Source organism: Nymphalis io, chromosome Z, assembly GCF_905147045.1.
Source record: "Nymphalis io chromosome Z, ilAglIoxx1.1, whole genome shotgun sequence".
Classification (NCBI taxonomy): Eukaryota; Metazoa; Arthropoda; class Insecta; order Lepidoptera; family Nymphalidae; genus Nymphalis; species Nymphalis io.
The window spans coordinates 13,027,900-13,049,681 of record NC_065918.1 but is presented as its reverse complement, the minus strand read 5'-3'; the positions used below and the strand labels follow the sequence as shown (position 1 = coordinate 13,049,681).

At 31.1% G+C, this 21,782-nt stretch overlaps 1 protein-coding gene across 2 annotated transcripts in view; it reads left to right on the top strand.

The window, feature by feature from the left end:
* LOC126780483 (uncharacterized) overlaps nt 1–12,606 on the top strand; it is a 50,292-nt gene extending 37,686 nt beyond the window's left edge. For both annotated transcript variants that reach the window (XM_050505010.1, XM_050505011.1), the window contains one exon: nt 11,456–12,606. In XM_050505010.1, the coding sequence (XP_050360967.1) occupies nt 11,456–11,573 (118 nt within the window). In that variant the 3' untranslated portion in view covers nt 11,574–12,606. The remainder of the gene's footprint in view (nt 1–11,455) is intronic.
* The last annotated feature ends 9,176 nt before the right edge of the window (nt 12,607–21,782 follow it).

Sequence of the window (21,782 nt, the reverse complement as noted above, 5' to 3'; positions counted from 1 at the left end):
ATGGGGAATATGATTTCATGGTACGTTTATTGTAAAGATTGACGTGACGTGAATGAAAATAGAGAAGCTTTGCGGTTATGAACGGATATTGTTCATATGGTAGATAGATTGATTATATACTATTGTCACGGAGGAAACGAAGCCGCATAAACTAATATTACATACATGTATACAGCTTAATATAGTTAAACTATGTATAAATAAACCACAAACGGAATTGTTTTTGTTTATTTATTTTTTTGTATTTTTGAAACATTACAGTATTTTAAGTAATATATTTTTTAATGTCTCATGTTAAATATTGTTAATATTTCTCTGGTAGGTAAAATATTGTGCCGTTGACTCATAGTCGATGTCAGTACATCTTTAAATGTCATGCTAATTATAATACAATATACTTACAATTTTTTTTATAAATCACAAAATTTCAGTGAAATAATATTGCGTAATTGAAGTTTACAATTATTATTCCGCTTCCTTTGTTTCGACATCGATCAATCATACTGACAAATCAGTCTACAGCACTATCAGCTACATTTGATAAAAATAATAAAATCATCCATCTCCCCATCCTCAAAAACAAATGAAGTGCGATGGATTTTTCATGTTTTATTATTATTTTATAACAACTTGTAAATGACCCAGTGCTCGACAAAGGTTTCTTTCACTTTTGAGAAGGCTTAAGAGCATTTTCCACCACAATATTACAATGAGTGTAGGTGGATACGCGTGTGGTAAAGTTTCATTCGATACATGTCAATTTCGTCTCACCATAGTTTAGTTTTTAGTTTTAGTCGTGCCGATTCTTAAAGAAAAAATATTGAAATTACTTGAAGAAATGAAGTAAGTCTAAATGAAGACGAGTTCCACAATACTCTTTTAATATTAAATATACTTAAAACAATTTTAATTAAGGCTGCTATATAATAACGACCGGATTCACATTCTGAAGATGCTATAGTGATGTCTGTTAACCGTAAAATTAATATTAATTACAAAAAATGGTTTTGTAGAGATACGTAACATTTATAAGTGACTAGGATCGCGACGACGACGCGTGGTGGCAGTGAACTTACCTCAAAACTAATCAATTATACATATTAGGTCCTTACATATGAAATTGGCGTTTTGCATGGGAGGAATATAAAGTATTTTTTTCTTTAAATACATATATGTAATCAAAGTATGCACCGTTGTTGTCTATGCACTTTTACCATCTCATAGGTAGTTCATTGATCCCTTTACTAAAAAACCATGGGGGCGAGAATCGATAAACTCTTTGAAGGCGGTTTGGACTACAGCATCGGTGTTGTTTTTTTTCCTTGTAAGAAGTTTCAAAATTCCGGCAAAAAATGGCAAGGCATTCCAATTGTAGCTCATCTAACTTAGTGGTTGTTTGTTGTGCAGTGTGTGGTCTTGCGTTGTCTTGAAGCATCAGGCCTATTTTTCCTTCATGGTTTATAGTTGCTGACAATAGATATCTGCCGTAATCGTTTAGCCAGATTTTAGAAAGCTGTAGAGAACGACACCGGCGCTAGTCCACCAAACACTCACAAGTAACTTTTTCTGAGTCAATTTTCGTTTAGGGCAGTATTTGGCTGGGTTTGCAGGATTCAGCCATTGCGACGAGCGCTTCCGATTATCGTACAGTATCCACTATTCATCACAAGTAATGATTCGATTTAAAATCCCTTCATTATTGTGTCGGTTCACTCAATTCATGAGGTACCCATCGTTCAAGTTTTTTTTACTTTCCCGATTTGCTTCAAGTGGATTAATTCAGTTTTATCACTTACCCCGAAGCCTGCAGCTTTCTCTGAAGTGCTTCGTGATAGATCCTCTTCCAAAATAGTCTTTAATTCTTTCTTTTTCCTATCCTTGGATTGGTCCTGAAGGTCGAAATTTCCAGAACGAAAACGTTGAAACCAAAAACGTACCATGCTTTCTTTTGCGACACCAGCGCCGTACACATCGTTGATCTTTCGAGCTATTTCTACAGCACTGGTGCCACGGTAGAACTTGTACTCGTAAATATACCGATATTTCATGTTTTCCATTGTGCGGTAATAAGCGACGCCAAAGAAAAAAATAATGAGCAAAAACCAAATGAATGACTGTTTTCAAAACTCAAATGTACCAGCTAAATGAATTTATAAATTTGAATTTGTAATCTTAACCAAAGAGATATTTCAGATCAAAGTGGTCAGTACGACAAAACGATAATTTTATATGTTGGGAACTAATATTTTTTATTATAGTGATAAACCTTTTTTTAACTATATCACACACCATAGGATTATTTTTAATACAATTTAATGTATTTGAAACTAAGAGTCCATATTGTAAAATTAATATTATATGCATTAATAATTAATCTAATCGTTAATAGTAGAAACACTGTCACAGGCAGCCTTACGCTATTTGATTAGTCGACGCTTTGACATTAGCTAAATTGACACCTGAACCGGACCCATCAGTGAACGTTTCACAGTAGAATGTTGGTGCTCATTTAGCTAAATTCAATTAAATTAATCACTAAATGTGTCCAGTGGAATAACAATTAATCTGATATTGTATGATATTGAGACTTATGACAAAAATCGTGCATATGTAAAATCTATATTTAAATTTCAGTCAATATCATGGCTTTCACCGAAAGTTTCGCGATGTAACAACACTTAAAAACTTAAATAATAGTCATAGCTAAAAATCGTAACGCTGGTTATGTATTTTCTAGTAAAACATTTGTGCTAACAGTACAAATGCAAACAACGGTGCTGATATGCACATACGTGTTTGTACGTGATAAATCTATCTTTATAAATACCACTATTGAAAAAAGTTAACAATATTTTTAGTCCTGTTAAATTTATTAAGATTAGATTCTCTACAACGGAATCGGCAGTCGGTATCAATATAGGAAATAAATTCTAAGAAATAAAGACATCCGCTTCCCGCAGTTTAGTTCCATTGTAGATTCAGTTCTGAATCATTCTTAATGCGATATAAGTCTATTTAACGAACAGTAGAATATTTACAGAAGCTTACTGATACAAATCCGGTTTAATATTTAGTTCAAAGTTTGAGAAACAGTAAATGAGAATTTGGAATTTGTATCAAAAGCTGTGCACCCGGATTTAAACTTGCTCCCCAAGGTGGCGCAATTCTGGCTATGTCTATTTAAAAGCCGTAGCTAACGTTCATGCTACTTATTTCGTCTCGATCGGGGGAGTAGTTTATAATATTTTGTTTAAACATGTTTTATACTTTGAAACAAAAATTTTATATATATTTTTTCTATATATCTTATACTGTAAACGTATGAAACTTCTTAACGCGTACAATATATATACACATAAAATAAATATAATTCTAGTGTCTGTCTGTGATTTCAAAAGAACTGCCTCTTTTTAAGTTAACATGGCTATTTGCGAGTTACCAACACCAAAACATTTTTTTTATTTTTGTCTATTTATCTGTCTGTTGTCACGGGGTTCTCGTGAGTACGGGGTTTGTTCCACCAAGACCGTTACATTAATAAAACTAGTCATAAAGATTATAAAATTTTAATTATAAAATTTACAATATAAAAATCAGGGGTTGGGCCGTTGACAGTATCTGGTCAATAAAGTTAACATTAATACAATAAAATATTACAAGTTAGTTGTAGATAAGTTGACATCGGTTAAAATTAAGTGATAGATTTAAATAGATAAGCAGCAGATAATGCAAAATGAATGCAATGTCACAATAAGTGAGCAAATAAATAAAAATAGTGCGAAGCAGCAAAAAGCATCAGCAGTAACAGCAGTCCACTGGACAAGGAGCCTCTCCTCCATAAAACAGCAGAGCCTCCAACAGCTCCAAATCAGCAACAATTCCTCGGGTGAGTCCACGGAACAACGCTATATTACTTTGTAATGCAATATACAAAGTATATATAAAATTAAAAAAAAATAAACACAGGGAGTTTTTATTTTTCTTTAATTTTATATCTTTGTTATATAAACAAAACAACTTATTACCTATCTTGCATAAACACTAAAAAGGTCCTAAGAATACAAAGACACAGGTACAAAGAAAAATAAGTTATAACCTAGACAGGTTATTAAAGTTAACATTTAAAGTGTCAATATATGGAAAATTATTGCTTAATTAGCAATAAAATAATATTAGAAATCAAGACCTATATTTAAATTAATGAAACAGGGCTTTCAAGCAATTCAAATCACATTAGGATTCGACCCAGGAACCAGGAACCTAGTACATTGACAAAATCTATGTTCAGTTTTTGAATAAAATATAAAGAAATTGATAAAAATAAATATTGAACCACGTGACATAATGATTATTGAATGTAATTTATGCATAGATAATAAATGTCGAAATAATGATTGCCGATTCGATAACCGTAATTTATTTTATAAAACCGGTTAGATTAGGTAAAATAAATACAATATTTTAATAAAAATTAAAATATTGAAAAATTAAAATTTATAGAGTTACACTGTTTGTAAAACAGAAATAAATAGCGGTATGCCACTATTTTCTTAATCGCATCCACGAAATATACGAATTCTTATCGCTAGCCTAAAGTACCGTCAGCTTTAATAAAAACATAATGTCGAATACCAATTAAATCGAGATGGGATCGGACTACCTTGAACTAAAACTGAAACGGCTGGTATTTACTACTAACTTAATAAAAAATAAAAGATACTTTTTCACTTAAATGTCCAAGTGTAATGTCCTTACTGATACTGTTCTTTAAAAATACTTGAATTACGTAATTTAAAATGTATTATTTTGTGATTGATTTAATTTTTATGATAAAATTAATATGTTAAAATTTTATCAGACATTAATTAGAGTTAGTGAAATCAATACCTACCCTGAAATGAAAATTAATTATACTTCCAATTTTCGACCTGAAAATTGAAACAATTAAAATATTTGTTAAATGTTGAGAGGCATTTAACCCTTTGGTTGGACGTATTTCGTAATAAACATTGATTAAATAACTGTGAGAATAGGCTGAAATCATTTTGTAAGCTCAATTTGAATGCAGTTATTTATAAAACGTATGTTCAAACCAAATGAATAAATTAAGTTAACATTTTATAATGTTTTTAATTTATACACTGATAGCCTTACAACTTAGGTTCTCCTCTAGTGAGGCTTCTTATGAAATTGTATTATTAGGTCCTTACATATGAAATTGGCGTTTTGTACGGGAGGAATATAAAGTCAATTTTTTTTATTAAATATATTTAACTAATCAAAGTATGCACCGCTGTTATCTATGCACTTTTGCCATTTCATAGGTAGTTCATTGATCCCTTTACTAAAAAAAACCATGAGGGCTAAAACTAAAGAAATCAATTAAACTCTTCGAAGGCGGTTTGGACTGCCGCATTGGAGTTGATTTTTTTTTCCTTGTAAGAATTTGTCCGAATTCCGGAAAAACTGTTGGAGCAAGATCCGGGGAATACGGTGGATGTCGCAGACATTCCAATTGTAGCTCATCTAACGTGGTTGTTTGTTGTGCAGGTGTGGTCTTGCGTTGTCTTGAAGCAGCAGTGGCCTAGAGCGATTTACCAATTTCTGTTGTGTAGCAGCTAGTTTTTTCTTCATGGTGTATAGTTGCTGACAATAGATATCTTCCGTAATCGTTTGGCTAGATTTTAGAAAGCTGTAGTGAACCACACCGGCGCTAGTCCACCAGACACTCACAAGTAATTTTTCTGAGTCAATTTTCGTCTAGAGCAGGATTTGTCTGGGTCTCCAGGATTCAGCCATTGCAACGAGCGCTTCCGATTATCGTACAGTATCCACTTTTCATCACAAGTAATGATTTAAAATCCCTTCATTATTGTGTCGGTTGAGCAAAGTAAGACAGCAGTCGACGCGTGTTTGCAAGTTCGATTCATTCAATTCATGAGGTACCCATCGTTCAAGTTTTTTTACTTTCTCTGAAGTGCTTTGTGATGGATCCGCTTCCACAATAGCCTTTAATTCTTCATTTTCCACTTTGGTCTCCGCACGTCCACTGGGTTGGTTTTAAAGGTCGAAATTTCCAGGACAAAAACGTTGAAACCGAAAACGAACCGTGCGTTCTTTTGCGACACCAGCGCCGTACACATCATTAATCCTTTGAGCTGTTTCTGCAGCACTGGTGCCACGGTAGAACTCGTACTCGTAAATATACCGATATTACATGATTTCTATTGTGCGGTAAAAAGCGACGCCAAAGAAAAATATAATGAGGAAAAAACAAATGAATGACTGTTTTCAAAACTCAATTGTACCAGCTAAATGAATTTATAAATTTGAATTTGGAATTCTTAACCAAAGAGAAGATATTTCAGATCAAAGTGGTCAGTACGACAAAACGCTAATTTCATATGTAAGGACCTAATATTATTTATTTATTTATTTATTAGTGTACTTTATTTAACTACTTCGAAAGCTTGCGCTTAATAATAAACGTCCGCCTGTTTGTTTGTCTTTCCGCTGCCAATGCTAGTTTTTAATTAAATAAAATTGACGTGATCGGGGTTTGTCTTCATCGTAATATTTATTAGAAATCATCGCCCAGCATGATTTGTTTTTGCGGTGCCTCGTTAAGTTTGATTAGAAATTTCAGAATTCGCAAACCAAATATATTTCTTAAACGAACGAACATATTTCTCAATAACAATATGATTTTTGATACTCTGTATTTTTCTGAAAATTTATAACGAACAAAAAATTAATTAAATCGACAATGTACTTTTTTTTTCTTTTATTACGTCGCTGACTGCGCTCAACTAACGCGGAATAAAGAATGACAAAAATGAAAATGTTCCGCTAGTCACGTCTATTATTTATCTAGACTCCAAAACTACATTTTGACGTGACATATGAATGACAACGTTACACGTTCCATATAACAGACTGCATGCTCTAAAACAAGCTCGTCATCAGTTGAATCTAGAAAATTTAGCACAGTTTAATATTTTAATATAACGATAAAAAAGCAAAACAAAAGAGAGGCGGTATACAAAATAACATTAGGAAACAACAATACATTGGGGAACGTTCTGGTTTTATACAAATTAAACTCGATAAATATAATTGAGTTCCTAAATCAACTTATATCTTGTAAGTGTATATTGCTTTTAGTCAAAAAGAATGTGGACGAATACACGACGCAGATTGATGGGTACGGCGGAGAACACAACTTTTGATTCTGAACATAGAAATTTCTATTTTCATTAAATATTATTCAATTTTTACAAAGGAGAAGCTCCAAAAGTGGTCCAAATATCCAACACTATCGAGACCTGCTGACTTATAGTTCACTAAACAGAGTGTAACTTTTGGTATGAAACAGAAAAAAATTAAGCTGTCAATAAAAGTTATCGCTATATGAACAATAATAATATTAGGTCTTTACATATGAAATTGGCGTTTTGTATGGGAGGAATATAAAGTCAATTTTTTTTTGTCTAATATATTTAATTAAACAAAGTATGCACCGTTGTTAGCTATGCACTATTGCCATTTCCTAGGTAGAGGTTATTGATCCCTTTACTAAAAAAACCATGGGGGCAAAAACTAAAAAATCAATAAACTCTTTGAAGGCGGTTTGGACGGCCGCATTGGAGTTGAATTTTTTTCCTTGTAAGAAGTTGTCCAAATTCCGGAAAATATGGTAAACTGTTGGAGCAAGGTACGGGGAGTAATTGTAGCTCATCTAACTTAGTGGTTGTTTGTTGTGCAGTGTGTGGTCTTGCGTTGTCTTGAAGCAGCAGTGGCCAAGAGCGATTGACCAATCTTTTTTAGTTGTTTAACAGCTAGTTTTTCCTTCATGGTTTATAGTTGCTGACAATAGATATCTGCCGTAATCGTTTAGCTAGATTTTAGAAAGCTGTAGAGAACGACACCGGCGCTAGTCCACCAAACACTCACAAGTAACTTTTTCTGAGTCAATTTTCGTTTAGGGCAGAATTGGCTGGGTCTGCAGGATTCGGCCATTGCGACGAGCGCTTCCGATTATCGTACAGTATCCACTTTTCATCACAAGTAATGATTCGATTTAAAATCCCTTCATTATTGTGTCGGTTGAGCAAAGTAACACGGCAATCGACGCGTGTTTGCAAGTTCGATTCACTCAATTCATGAGGTCCACTTCGTTCAAGTTTTTTTACTTTTCCGATTTGCTTAAAGTAGATTAATACAGTTTCATCACTTACCCTGAAGTCTACAGCTATCTCTGAAGTGCTTTGTGATGGATCCGCTTCCACAACAGCCTTTAATTCTTCATTTTCCACTTTGGTCTCCGGCCGTCCACGGGGTTGGTTCTGAAGGACTAAATTTCCAGAACAAAAACGTTGAAACCAAAAACGTACCATGCTTTCTTTGGTGACACCAGCGCCGTATACACCATTAATCCTTCGAGCTGTTTCTGCAGCACTGGTGCCACGGTAGAGCTCGTACTCATAAATATACCGATATTTTAAAGAAAAAAATAATGAGGAAAAAACAAATGAATGACTGTTTTCAAAACTCAAATGTACCAGCTAAATGAATTTATAAATTTGAATTTGGAATTCTTAACCAAAAACGAGATATTTCAGATCAAAGTGGTCAGTACGACAAAACGCTTATTTCGTATGTAAGAACCTAATAGTCAAACTTTTTTTGCTTCACTATATATTTCAGTTCATTTTAATTGTGCCCAGGTACAGTTTCTCTTTATGGCGTTCTAACGACGATTCCTTGGAAATTAAAGATAACTATTTCTATCCCTTTCGCACATAATTCGCTAAAACACTAATGCAATCGGTTTTTACTTGAGTACCTAGTATAAAGTAAATAAGCTTGCATTTCTATTGTATTAATTTTCCACCTATGGTTTTAAAGAGTTTTCACTGTCGTTTTACCCTGGTAACCATTTATCTGTTCTTTTTAACATTAAAATGTTGTCGCAAACGCTGACACAATTCAGTTAACTTCAAAACAAGATCCTTAATTTTTAGCTTACTCGTTCGCTCTATCACGTTAACCTGCAGAACTCAATTAAGGTTGGTTCCATAAGTAACACACTTCCGATAGACACGCACGGTCTCCTTATAGGTTATAGGTTCATATTATTATTAACAGACTGCAAATTATTTTCATAAAAAGATCTATCCCTCTATATCTACAAGTGTGATTCTATTCCGATTCATTGAATTGTTTTTTATAACGATGAAATTGATTTGTTTGAGAGCACTTTTAGAACTATTCATGCTGAAATAACATTTTTTTTATAAAATAGGCATCCATTTAGAAAATTATAAATGAAATGATAATAATGTTTCCACGTTAATTTCTTATATGTAATTATGATAGTGATTTTTTTTTAGATTTTCAATGTAACGAAATAGCAATTTAATATTCTTAAATAGACAAAACCAAAACCTTATTCCGTAACAGCCTGTGAATGTCCCACTGCTGGGCTAAAGGCCTCCTCTCCTCTTTTTGAGGAGAAGGTTTGGAGCTTATTCCACCAAGCTGCTCCAATGCGGGTTGGTGTATTTAACTTATGTATACGTATTTAACTTATTTCAATAAGGTTTGGAGGTTTGGTTTTTCCACCAAACCTTATTGAAATAAGTTAAATACGTATATTTGTAATTGTTATAAAAAAAGTAGTTTCAGAACGCTTTATATATTTTTATAGAATAGGAAGGTGGACGAGCATATGAACCACCTTATGGTAATGGTCACCAACCATAGACATTGGCATTGTAAGAAATGTCAACCATCGCTTATAGCCAATGCGCCACCAACCTTGGGAACTAAGATTTTATGTCCCTTGCGCCTGTAATTACACTGGCTCACTCACCCTTCAAACCGGAACACAACAATATCAAGTATTGCTGTTTTGCGGTAGAATATCTGATGAGTGGGTGGTACCTACCCAGACGAGCTTGCACAAAGCCCTACCACCAATTATATAAATTATTATTATACAAAATTGAGTGAAATTAGAGTTTTATACAACTTGTAATGTAATTTAATGTAATAGACTTAGTTAAAAGTCGATAAAAGCTTTTCATATGGACGGTAATAAGTCGAGAGAATTGCAGAACGGATTTTAATGAGATTTTAAATTGAACATCACGTTTGAATATCCGGTACACGGAATTATTCATCATAATATGGACACTCACTCGCTGTTCTATTTTATATTTTTTTTCATGCAATCATACATCCATTGTTTTTGATATTAACTCGTAACAATGTACTGATTATAACAGTAGCTGCTTTATTAACATCAATAGATTGCGTTTATTGTTTAATATATTTGTTTTAACTTTATTGCGACGACTAATTTAATTATCTTAGCTCGATAGAAATATGTGCCAGTGGATTTAGGATTATGGCATACAGCACGATTACCATAAGTCGCTCGCTCGTATATCATTTATTAAGGTTCGACATAATATTAATAACACCCTGTTCACTTAGAAAAAACAAAATAAAAGATGTCACAAAAGGAAACGTTATCGCTCTTTAACGATAACGCGAATCTGTTATTACGGGCAACCTAAGAGGAAATGTTCAAGTGACAGTGGCATAGGATGTTCTATGTTGATAGCATCTCGAGCAAAATGATAGGGTAGGTAAAATTAGAGTTGGCCATAAGCGAGACAATTTAGGAATTACTTTGCTACAACTGCTGATAGAATTGACGGATGCTTTGAGCACAAAAAAGGCAGCTGTTACGATGTTCACGGGTTAAAAAGTACTACTACTACTACTTGGGAAAGCGCGTTCTATCTTAGATTGCTTCAGTATTTACCATCAATCAGGTATCATTGCGGACAAGCGTAAGCTTAACAACGACCAAAAATAGTTTTATTTTTATGCTATATTGTTGAGACTGTAATTGAGAATGTAGCTTACGCCTCAGTTTTAATTTATCATACAACTTTGTATTAGACCATGTCCATATTCAAACTACGTCTTCCCATGTAGTAATCATATTAAACAACCGTTAAGCCATAGAAGCTCAGCAGGAGACGACGGCTATATCGATTTAAGTTTTCTCCTAATTTTGAACAAACCATTGATACTTTACTTCCTTATGAGATAGATATATCTCATATATACATAGATGCTAGCGATTTGGGGGGATACGAAACTCAATAACGACAAAACTGTCAAACTTCGCTAGTCGGAGTGGCACTCGAAGAAGAAACTCAATGGATTTAATTAAATACGGCATTATTATAAATTCTACTTCTAGTTTCTAAAAACTCTAAAAATCGTATTCTAATTACACGCGAATCTAACCACGGACAAAGTAAATTTATGATATACGTGATTAATTTATGATATAAACAACATTTTTTATAAAATATATATATGAGTATGTTGAATGTTTGAGCATATTAAAATGTGAATACTTAAATTGTTTCAGGTTTGTTATTCTAAAGTACGTGCGGCGTGATCTGATTAGCAGCCTGCCGCTCCCCAGACGACTCTTAGATTACCTGAGCGCCACCCACTACTATTCGGAGCTTCTAGCTGAGATTTAAGTAAATGCTTGACCGGTGACTCCTATGTAAATGAAACGAGTCTTTGTCATAGGCATAGCAAAGTGATGAGGACAAGTGGGCTTAGCTCACCCCTCAATTTGAATGAATCGCTTATTTAAAATCATACATCTATTATAATGTAAGCGCCTTAAAGACCTTGGTCTTTTCTGACACTTTCAACAATTCGATCTTGTTATATCTTCATGCTCAAATTGGATTTTGAGGTTCACTCATCGAACTGTGATTATGTTTGGTCGAGCGAGTGATCAAAATCTGTCCCCCTCCCAGTAACTCTATCAATTGCTATGGCTATGGTCTTAGTTGTAGATCTGCATTCATGATACGTCCAATATATATTCTCTATGGCTTATGTACGGTTCCTATATTAATAACCGAATCATTTTTGCTTGTAATTGCTAATTATTTGTACTATTTGTCATCATTAAATCATCGTGGACCACTACGTTCTGCGGTCGGCGATATCTGGTCGATTTCATTTATATTAATATAGGAACCGGCCTTTATTACCGTCATTCATTTAAGTTTCATATTACTGAGTGGTTTAAGATAGTGACCTCATTGAAACGTTAAAATTGTTTCATTTTAACCAATTAAAAACAGACGGAATATTTTACAAGTATCTTCTTACGTTGATTGAAAGGAAATTTTGTTGACTATACATTCGTCATAGATGATATCACTTGTTTTTGAAATGATTTGTTCTCATCTTATTATAAATTTAGTTTTACGCTTATTCATATATTAATAGTATACTTATATTTGTATAAATAAACGTTGCGTATGCCGTCTGTACATATATAGTTTATCCATTTTGGTTTTCTTACATTACAACCAGGCTGTGGAACTGAGCAGTATTATATTGTAATCAAATCGAACTGTCTTGATACTTGCAATATTATTTCATAGAACTATGTATGCCTAATTAAAAATGCTCGATTGTAATAAATATGTTCGGTAGTGTTTTTTCTATTAGATTACAATGATTTATCTCTCAAAATATCGGTCGTTTAGATTGGGCCTTAATTTTTATTTTTATTGTAATGTAATAGTAACCTATATATTGTTAGTAACTGTTTATAATGCAAATAGACGTATGATATTTATTTATCGGAAATACAAATTTTCGTAACAATGATTAATAAATATATGTATGGCGTATGTATATTTAGGTTATGTTTACTTGAATAATTTCATTTCAAAAGATATGACAAAATGAAGTTGTATTGATTTGTAATAAAATTAATGTTTTATTTAATAATATTTGTATCTTTGACTGATTGAAAAAAATTATATATTACTTTTGATATATCTATGTATATTTATATAGACGAAGAATTTGGTTGACACGGCTTTGATTGAAAATAAAATTAACTCAACGTTGGGTATGCTTCGTTGTTTTCGTCTAGTCAATTGTGAAAATGGAATCGTGTCGTTAAAATAATTTCGATCAAAAGGATATATATATATATATATATATATATATATATATATATATATATACGTTGACATATATATTATAATGAATTTTGGACATTTCACAATTTAAATAATTTGACAAGATATATCATACGTCTATTTGTAACTAAACATTATTTTGTAATGCGTAATATATATTCTCGATACTGCAACTAGTGTATTAATTAATTTAAATTATATCATATTGTATAAATTAATTTATAATTTTATTCAATGAAACGCAATATTATTTGTTTTTATATATAAGATTATTATATTTTGTATTGACTCGTGAATAAATTCATGTGCTTGTATATAGTTGGATATGGTATTTTAATGTTAAATGTATATTGCTGGACATATAATTTGTATTATATATATATATAGTTTTTATACAGTTTATTTCAATTAAATTTGTCTTAAATAATTACAAGTTTATGATTATAAACAAAGGATCATGGATGATTCTTCTACTCGAGTTATCTTAAACAGCTTACGTATTTATGAAACACGTCTAACGTTTTCAGGAATTAACAGATTTTGTTTTTTACATTATATTAAAAAACTTTTAAAAGAATTGAAATGAACTGTATTCTGATTTAGATATTTTATAAAAAAAAATTGCATCTTTAATATGAAGGAAGTGTTTGAAGTAAAACTTCTTCAGATGTATTAAGAGCTTCAGACCCCGAGGTCCTATATTCAAACGCCGGCCAATAAATAGAGATTGGGTTTTCTGTCGAGAAATTCTCGTCCCGTTCCCCTAAAAGCCTGTAATACCGTTGCGTCTTGCGCTCGAATTCAATCCGGTTGTGTCGGATTTGCCGTCACATCGGATTATGTGAGTGCACCTGTGTTTGCGCGCACACCCGTGTAGTATAATATGTATTCAACATTAAGCTCGTCTAGTTTGTGAGTGGGCGCCGTGGTCGTAATAGTTTTCATAGTTTGTAGCACCATTTAACTGTTAGTTGGTTTATAATTATTTTAAATAAATTCGCTTCATTTTAAAGATGCAAAAGTTTAATTAAGTGTTTGGTTTATATTGAGTATTTTTTATATTAAAATATCATATAATTTAAATGTAGAACCGCAAATTTCATTAATTTCGATCACGCCAAAGATAACATTATATTATTTAAAATAAATTATTGTATGCATTTTGAATGTATTATATAATTATATTCATGAAGTAGCTGTTCACGCTTGACACGATAACTCGATGCCAAATTATAATTTCAAATGTGAATATAATATGTATGACATACATTATGTTTAGAATACGATGCGTCGGACAAAATTAGCATAGTCATAAAAAAAAAAATTGACATTTGTAAGAATAATTATACATTAAATTACAAATCGAACACATAATATCACAAATATGAAACCGCTTAAATTAATTTTAGAACACAAAAATAATATATTAATATCAAAATAAATTCATTCATTATGGTTAAAATATTTGATAATTTCCAGCTTACTACCGATTTTAATTATATAGAGATGGGTTATGTAGAATTATCCAACTTATAGTAACAAATTTTAATCATTTTGAATTAAATGGCAATGTTTTTCTAGTAATTTAAAAAAAAAAATTCTCTTCGGCTATATTTTAATAACGCCAATTTTAACGCACATTGCTGATTTTTTTAGGTTTGACAAGATTCATGGATTATATCAATGGAATTAAAATGCGAATTCATATTAAAATCACCAATGTGCACTAACTATTAGTGCTTACTCCAATAAGACTTGTTTGAAAGTAATTTTGTGAATTCGATTCGAACTTAGTATGTTATATGAAAACGAGAAACAGTTTTCGTACAACGATTTTGTATATAATTTTTTTTTATATTTAAAATCTTGTCTTTGAGATCTCATTGGCGTATTGCTATTTTTAATTGTTGACTTCTAAAATGTTTATGAGTATTTGTTAATAACTCGTGGTCAGCCGTTCCCGAGTAACGATCACGTCGTATTAATAATAAAATACATATCACATTAACGTAAGTGAAATAACTTATTAATATAAAAAATATAATTGATAATATAATCGGTGTAATGTAATATTTATTATGAAATTACGGTCGTTGGATGAAGTGTTTGTTAGGTTTTATTGTATGTTACTTGCCTACGAAATAGGATCATCTAACTGTGACAAAAAAATGCTGAACAAATTGCTTCGCTTCCGTGCATTTTAATATATTTGTATTGTTTTACATTGTAAAAAAAAAACAATTTGTAAACAGCTTCCATTCTAAATTTAAAATTATAAACAATTCTAAAAAAAAAAATTCAACATTCGAAATATATAAATTGCGCTTCACTTTTCCAATACAATTATATCGATGTTAATATATAGCTTATGTTCTAATGTATTATTTATTTGATATTGTGGTGTTTTCGAAAGAATAATCGATTGTGAATATATTTGTCCGTATAAGACAATGTAATTGTTTAATATGAACACGTTATATTAATATTATGACTATGTGCTCTTACCTTAGTCGCGAACATTTAATTGTGTGCGCAACGATCCTAAATATTACCTGTACAATCAATCAATCAAAAGCCAATCGTTGTCCACTGCTGAACATAGGCCTCTCCCAAGGTGCGCCAAAGCTCCCTGTCCTCCGCCTTCCGCATCCAGTTGGTGCCCGCCACCTTCTTAAGGTCGTCGGGTTATTATATATTATATATATTCATACTACCTGTACAAAATAGTATGATATTCAAATGTGTCGGAGTAGTAAGCGCGTGTCCTGTACCATAGAGTTTGCACAAATATACATCGCTTTTGATAATCTGACATATAGTGTCACCTAGTGGTCTGAATACGAACTAATAAAATAAAATAATTTGAATAATATAATTTGAGTTCTATTAATAAAGTGTCTCGGAAAAATTATTAGGGAGTCAGTTTTATTATTGTTTTGGTATTGATTTAAAGGAAAAGGAAAATTCTTTTATTTTTCTTATTTCTTCCAAATTGTATGACACGTCTTTCTCATTGAAAATTCCGAATGATCGGTTTTATAAAATACCATTATTTGTTATTATTTGCCCAAAAAATGCACTTCGATCGGAAATAATCATCTTCCTTGATTATAATTTTTACAAGAAATACATTCAACCAATTTACGATTACGATAGAAGTGCGCCAATTCTAATTTATAATAATCCTTTCGGAGTTTATAGCCTAATATTTATTCAGTATCATAAAATAATCGTAATTTAAGGCTTGCGATCGATATATAAACAAAGGAATTGATTTCGTTTCACATCTCACGCACAAGAGTACAAATAGGATTCTTGCCAAAATAGCGTAATGCAGTGTGTAATGTAGACGTTCAATTGACTTCCGTTTGTGTATGTGGGTAGTTTTGTTCCTCAATGTTTGACAAAAAGTGTATGATATACGATCATTTATCCAAAAAAACGTCACAGAAATTATTCAAGTGACAAATATTATTAAGCAAACATATCGTTTTGTAAAAAAGATCGTTTGACAAAGTATCAATTCGCAAAATAAACAATATGATTAAAATTTATCAAATGATATGTAAGAAATAAAATTTTTCTTTTAATTATTTCTCATTTATAGAACCAGTGGTTTGTATTAAGATGAACGCATGATACATCACCTTATCATATATTTTTTATCAAATGTCAGGAGCCCGTGTATTTATGTAGGACCGTTGCACTTAAATGTATGATGTATGTGCATACATGGTGACTGTGAATTAATTTTAAGTTATTGATAAGATTCGATCCTGTTAAATCTGCAATAGTGTACGATATACGAGATAAGCTAGCATTGTTTGTTTTTCAGAAACTCATTGTACGGAAATATACTTTATATTAATTTTATAAGTCGACTTCAAAGGAGATAATATTATAAATTCTTCGTTTATTTTCGAAAAAGGAACACATCAAAATGTTCATACAATCGTTTCATCATCACAATTAGGTTATATATTTATTAAATGAAACGACAATGACTTTTATTATAGATGATAAATAATCTGTAATTGATTTAATTTTCTCGGTACCTCATACTATTGCAGGTTGGATGATGTTTATAATAACATTAGTACCGTGTTACACGTACAGCTTTCTACCCGAGTGGCATGTAGGTATATTTACCATATCGACGAATGTGTTTAAAGATGATTGAATATTAAATTAAAAGTAAGTGATTGTACCTATTGAAATTATACCATTCACCCGAATTAGATTTAGAATAGGATTGTCTTAAAAGCAAGCTTCGTTTTAGAATGACACGCTTAATTAGAATTAATTCGAAACGACATACAATATCGTCGAGTAGACACACTGTGTTAACTTAACATTGAAATACATAATATATTCTAAAGTTTTATAAACTGTTTAGTCATGGTTGGATTTTTAATGAAGTGTCATTTTTGAAATTATCTTTTACGTTAAACTCTGCTCTTTTAAACGATTAATCATTTACCTTGCAATTATACTTAAGGTCTATTCTAAAACATAACAACAGTTTTTATGACTCGTATAATATCAGGTATTTTTTTAATTTGACTTGCAAGAGTTATTCGATTTCGAGGGGGGCTGAAATTGCCACTAGCATGATACGTAAGCATGCTATAAGTATTATCCGATGGAGTTTTTTCAATTTGTATTGCTGGCTGAAATTTTCAAAATTATTTTTTTAAATCACTCGTCCTCTCGGTAATCACCGAAGTAATGCTTCGAAAATATTTCCAACATAGTAATGTTATGAATGATTTTACAAATTAACTTTTAATAATCTCCAGGGATGCGTTGCGTCTATGTAACTTACAATATTCTATAAGATTGGATTGCAGTTTGCAATATCAAGCAGTTTACGTTAGTCTCACTTCGAATAGACCTTGCACCAGTGTTAAACTCTATTTATACGTGAATATTCTACGCTTATAAGTCAAATAAAGCCTTTTCAAATGTACAATTTACGATTTTAAAATTAGCCGTAGATAGTTTAGCCATAAGTCTAAAATTGTTGTAATCGTTCGTGATATCAATCAACAAAACCATCACATCAAATTGACAATTTCGTTATTTAAAATTATTAAAAAAAAATTCAACGAATGTTCCACGTATTTCATAGATACAAAAACAAACGCTTCGACAGATTTGACAATATTAGATTTTTAGTGACGTCATCGATATGTATTTTACTTTGAACTATTGAATATTTGTGTTTGAATTACGACATAAGTTAATTCGATGTCGTGATTCAAACAATAATTGTAAAAATAAAGTATATAAACTAACTTTCTGAAGAATTGCAAACAAATTGTCAACTATTTTAGATCGATTCTTTAAAATCCGTTAAACCGTTTGCTCTTAAGTGGTAACATACGTACAAACAGGGTAAAAGCATTACTCTCAATGACTACGCCGTAGTCAATTGACGATACAACGTAAAAAGCAGCGCATTCCGACGTTTCACAGTTGTACGTCAATTGAAAGTTAAGGTGTTCTTAAGTCCGAAAGAGATATCTTATCGATTTAAGAAACATTTACAACGAATCTCAGTATATGTATAAAACAAAAGTATTTTTTAATAATCCGAACGCAATAAGTTTAAAACTTAACTCTAAAAACCGATAACACCAAGAAAATGTGTATTTTAATAAGTAGTATTAAATTATAATGAAAAAAAAAAATCATATTTAACGTAGCTATGTAGTAATGTAATAAGTCGATAAAGATATATGTAAATATTATAATGTAATATTTAACGTAATAGGATTATAAATAGCTACAACACCAATAATAACTTTACTTATTAGAATTAAATGTTTAAAATTAGTGAGTGCTTTTTGAAAAGGTAGTTGACGGTGATATTATTCAAAATGCGTATTTTTACATAGTACATTACATTTTTACATAATATATTCAACTGAATGTGGCGGCGACTAGATATTGCACGAATATGCCATTTAAGTACATAAAATACATTACATTTTTGTAGTTTTTTATAGGCAATTCACGCTTGAATCGAGTTAATATAATATTTTAATAGCAGTCTCTGAGTATGTATGAGTCAAATGAAAAGTATTATTTCAAAAATTTTTTTCAAAAATTCAAGGATATTTTTAATGAAATTATTTATTTAATTACCTTATTTCAATTCATTAAAAATGTTTCATTAATGCATATTTTGCAGTTGATCGTGTACTTCCAGATACTCGTCTGTTGAACCGAAGACAAATACTTTAAATATCAAAATGCTACAAAATATTACTTAACGATATTTATAATATAGAATCGTGATCACAGTTATTCTAAATCACTTTGTGGCCTCTGACAAATGCATAATATAGATACCTCATTAAAGGTCTAAAGGACAGCAAATCGTAGACATATAGCCTAACGCTTGTATAATACGAAACTATTCTATAAATTCAATTGAATTGTTAGTTATTCTAATGCAGTTAAAATTGATAAATCGCATCGTTGTTTTGTCTGTAGAATTAGAATACGCACGACTGAGTAGTTCATTGTTTTAAGTAGTCTATCCAGTAAGAGAAACACATTTTTAAGAATAATAGGTACAATCACACTTTCAAATTTGACTAAATATTTTTCTCACATGATATCCGAAGTATATATTGATTGAACTTTTTCATCTGAAGTAATGAAAAAAAAATAATGGTTTTGAGTAAATGAATAAGGTAGATAAAGTTGTCTCGAAATACTTCTTCATAAATCCCCATAAATATGTGGTCGAGATTCGTTGGAATCGTTCAATAACTGATTATAATGAAAATATCCGCAAGGCGGATGTGATCCTTGTAACGCCGTGCTTTAGTATAATACTCGCGTAATTATCTTCAGTAATTCATTCATTGTACTGATGTTATGTGTGTTGTGCAAATGATTATGGTTTAGATGAATTTTATAATTAATAATAAGGAATAAATAAAAGTACAAGAATATTAACAATTTGTAACTATTATACTAATTAGTGACTAGCACTGTTTATATGAATGTTCTAACACGGTCATAATCAATTTAAGTTTATTGAGAAATAACGGTAATATCTATTAGGCTTCAGTATCGGATCCAGTAGAGTAGGACGTTCTAATTACTATTATGGATATTCGGAAGCAATTAATTTGTAAATATGATTATTGATTTCAAATAAATGAATAATTAACTTGACCTTTACTCATTACCCAATTCTAAATTCACCATCAATATATGATGTAATAAACTGTTTACTACACATACTCGTATACTATTGGATGCGATAGGTGAACAATGGATGTCTGTTATCACCAGTAAACTTATCGCATATCTAAGAAATAGCTGAAACATCGATCGTTTTCAACCTTGGTTATGTATAGAAAGTGTAAATAAGCTTACACCATTAATTATCTATCTAATAATTAACAAAAAACGAACGAGATAAGAGGAGCTAGTCTTGTAACTTATAACACCAATATTAAGGGTTTTTATTCCGCTAAATTAATGAATGCCAATTTACTATATTGAAGTAACGATTCGTCTTGTTTAGGAATCGTAGAATTGTCTACGAGGCACAATTCAGAAACTACCATTTGCTTGCTACATACGATTCAGACCGCTACGAATAACTAATAGTAAGGTAAAATGTTTGATGACAAATACTAATGTTTCTATTAAAATTTAGAAACGTCGTTTAAACTGTTCTGTTGTCGATACATACGAATCGTTTTTTAAATATAGTAACTGGATTTAAGTACGTCATTTATTTACAAATATAAATGATATCAATATACTGATGACGCTTTAAAAAATGAATGTTTATATTTTCTCATTACATGTAATAATACTAGTGTAAATTATATGCGCTAAGAATGAAACGCCTCTAAAGGATACCACCGCTAAAGGATAACGTGACGAGACAGAAATAAAACTTTGTTCAATTATTATTGTTTTATAATAACATAAAATTTAAACAATAAGTTGACTTATGTATTGTAAATTATCGATTTGTCTTTCCCCTGTTGATTTTGTACAGTGTTATTTGAGAACACAAATTAGTTTGTACAATGTTAAGTCAGTAGTTTAATAATTTATTTATTTACTAACGTTAAACTACCAATTTGTTACTAAATTATATATAATAGTTACATCGTAACGCATGTAATGCACTTTCGTAATACTTATCAAGTAAGTTAGTCATTCTGTTTTATAAAATTTGGAATCAGAAATAAAGACGTTCCGCAAAATGTTGTTTCATTATTTGCCTCGATACATATATTAAATATAATTAATAAATTAAAGTAAATTTAAAAAAAATAAACGCTGGGAGATTTGTTCGACTTCTGTCAGTTGATTATGACATTTGATACACTACAAAAATATTACTTAACTTTTTTTGAACTATTGAATATTTGTGTTTGAATTACGACATTGTAAAACAAATTTTATTATTGTAAGCAGCACCTATTTAACTTTATAATAAATTTTTCGTTAGTTTGAACGTTAATTATATACAATTGGGACCAATACCAAATACCAAGGATTGCCACTTTATGGTAGGTATCTTATGGTTGAAAATGGAAGTGTCTTTTTATTTATAATAAGCCAACCAAATGGGCTACAATTTATGACAGCGACAAAATTGGTTGGCGCCTTGTTCGGGCTAGGTCCCTCGGCCATTTCGGTAGGTATTAACCTAACATAACCAGAATTTTTCGAATCATCCACATACAT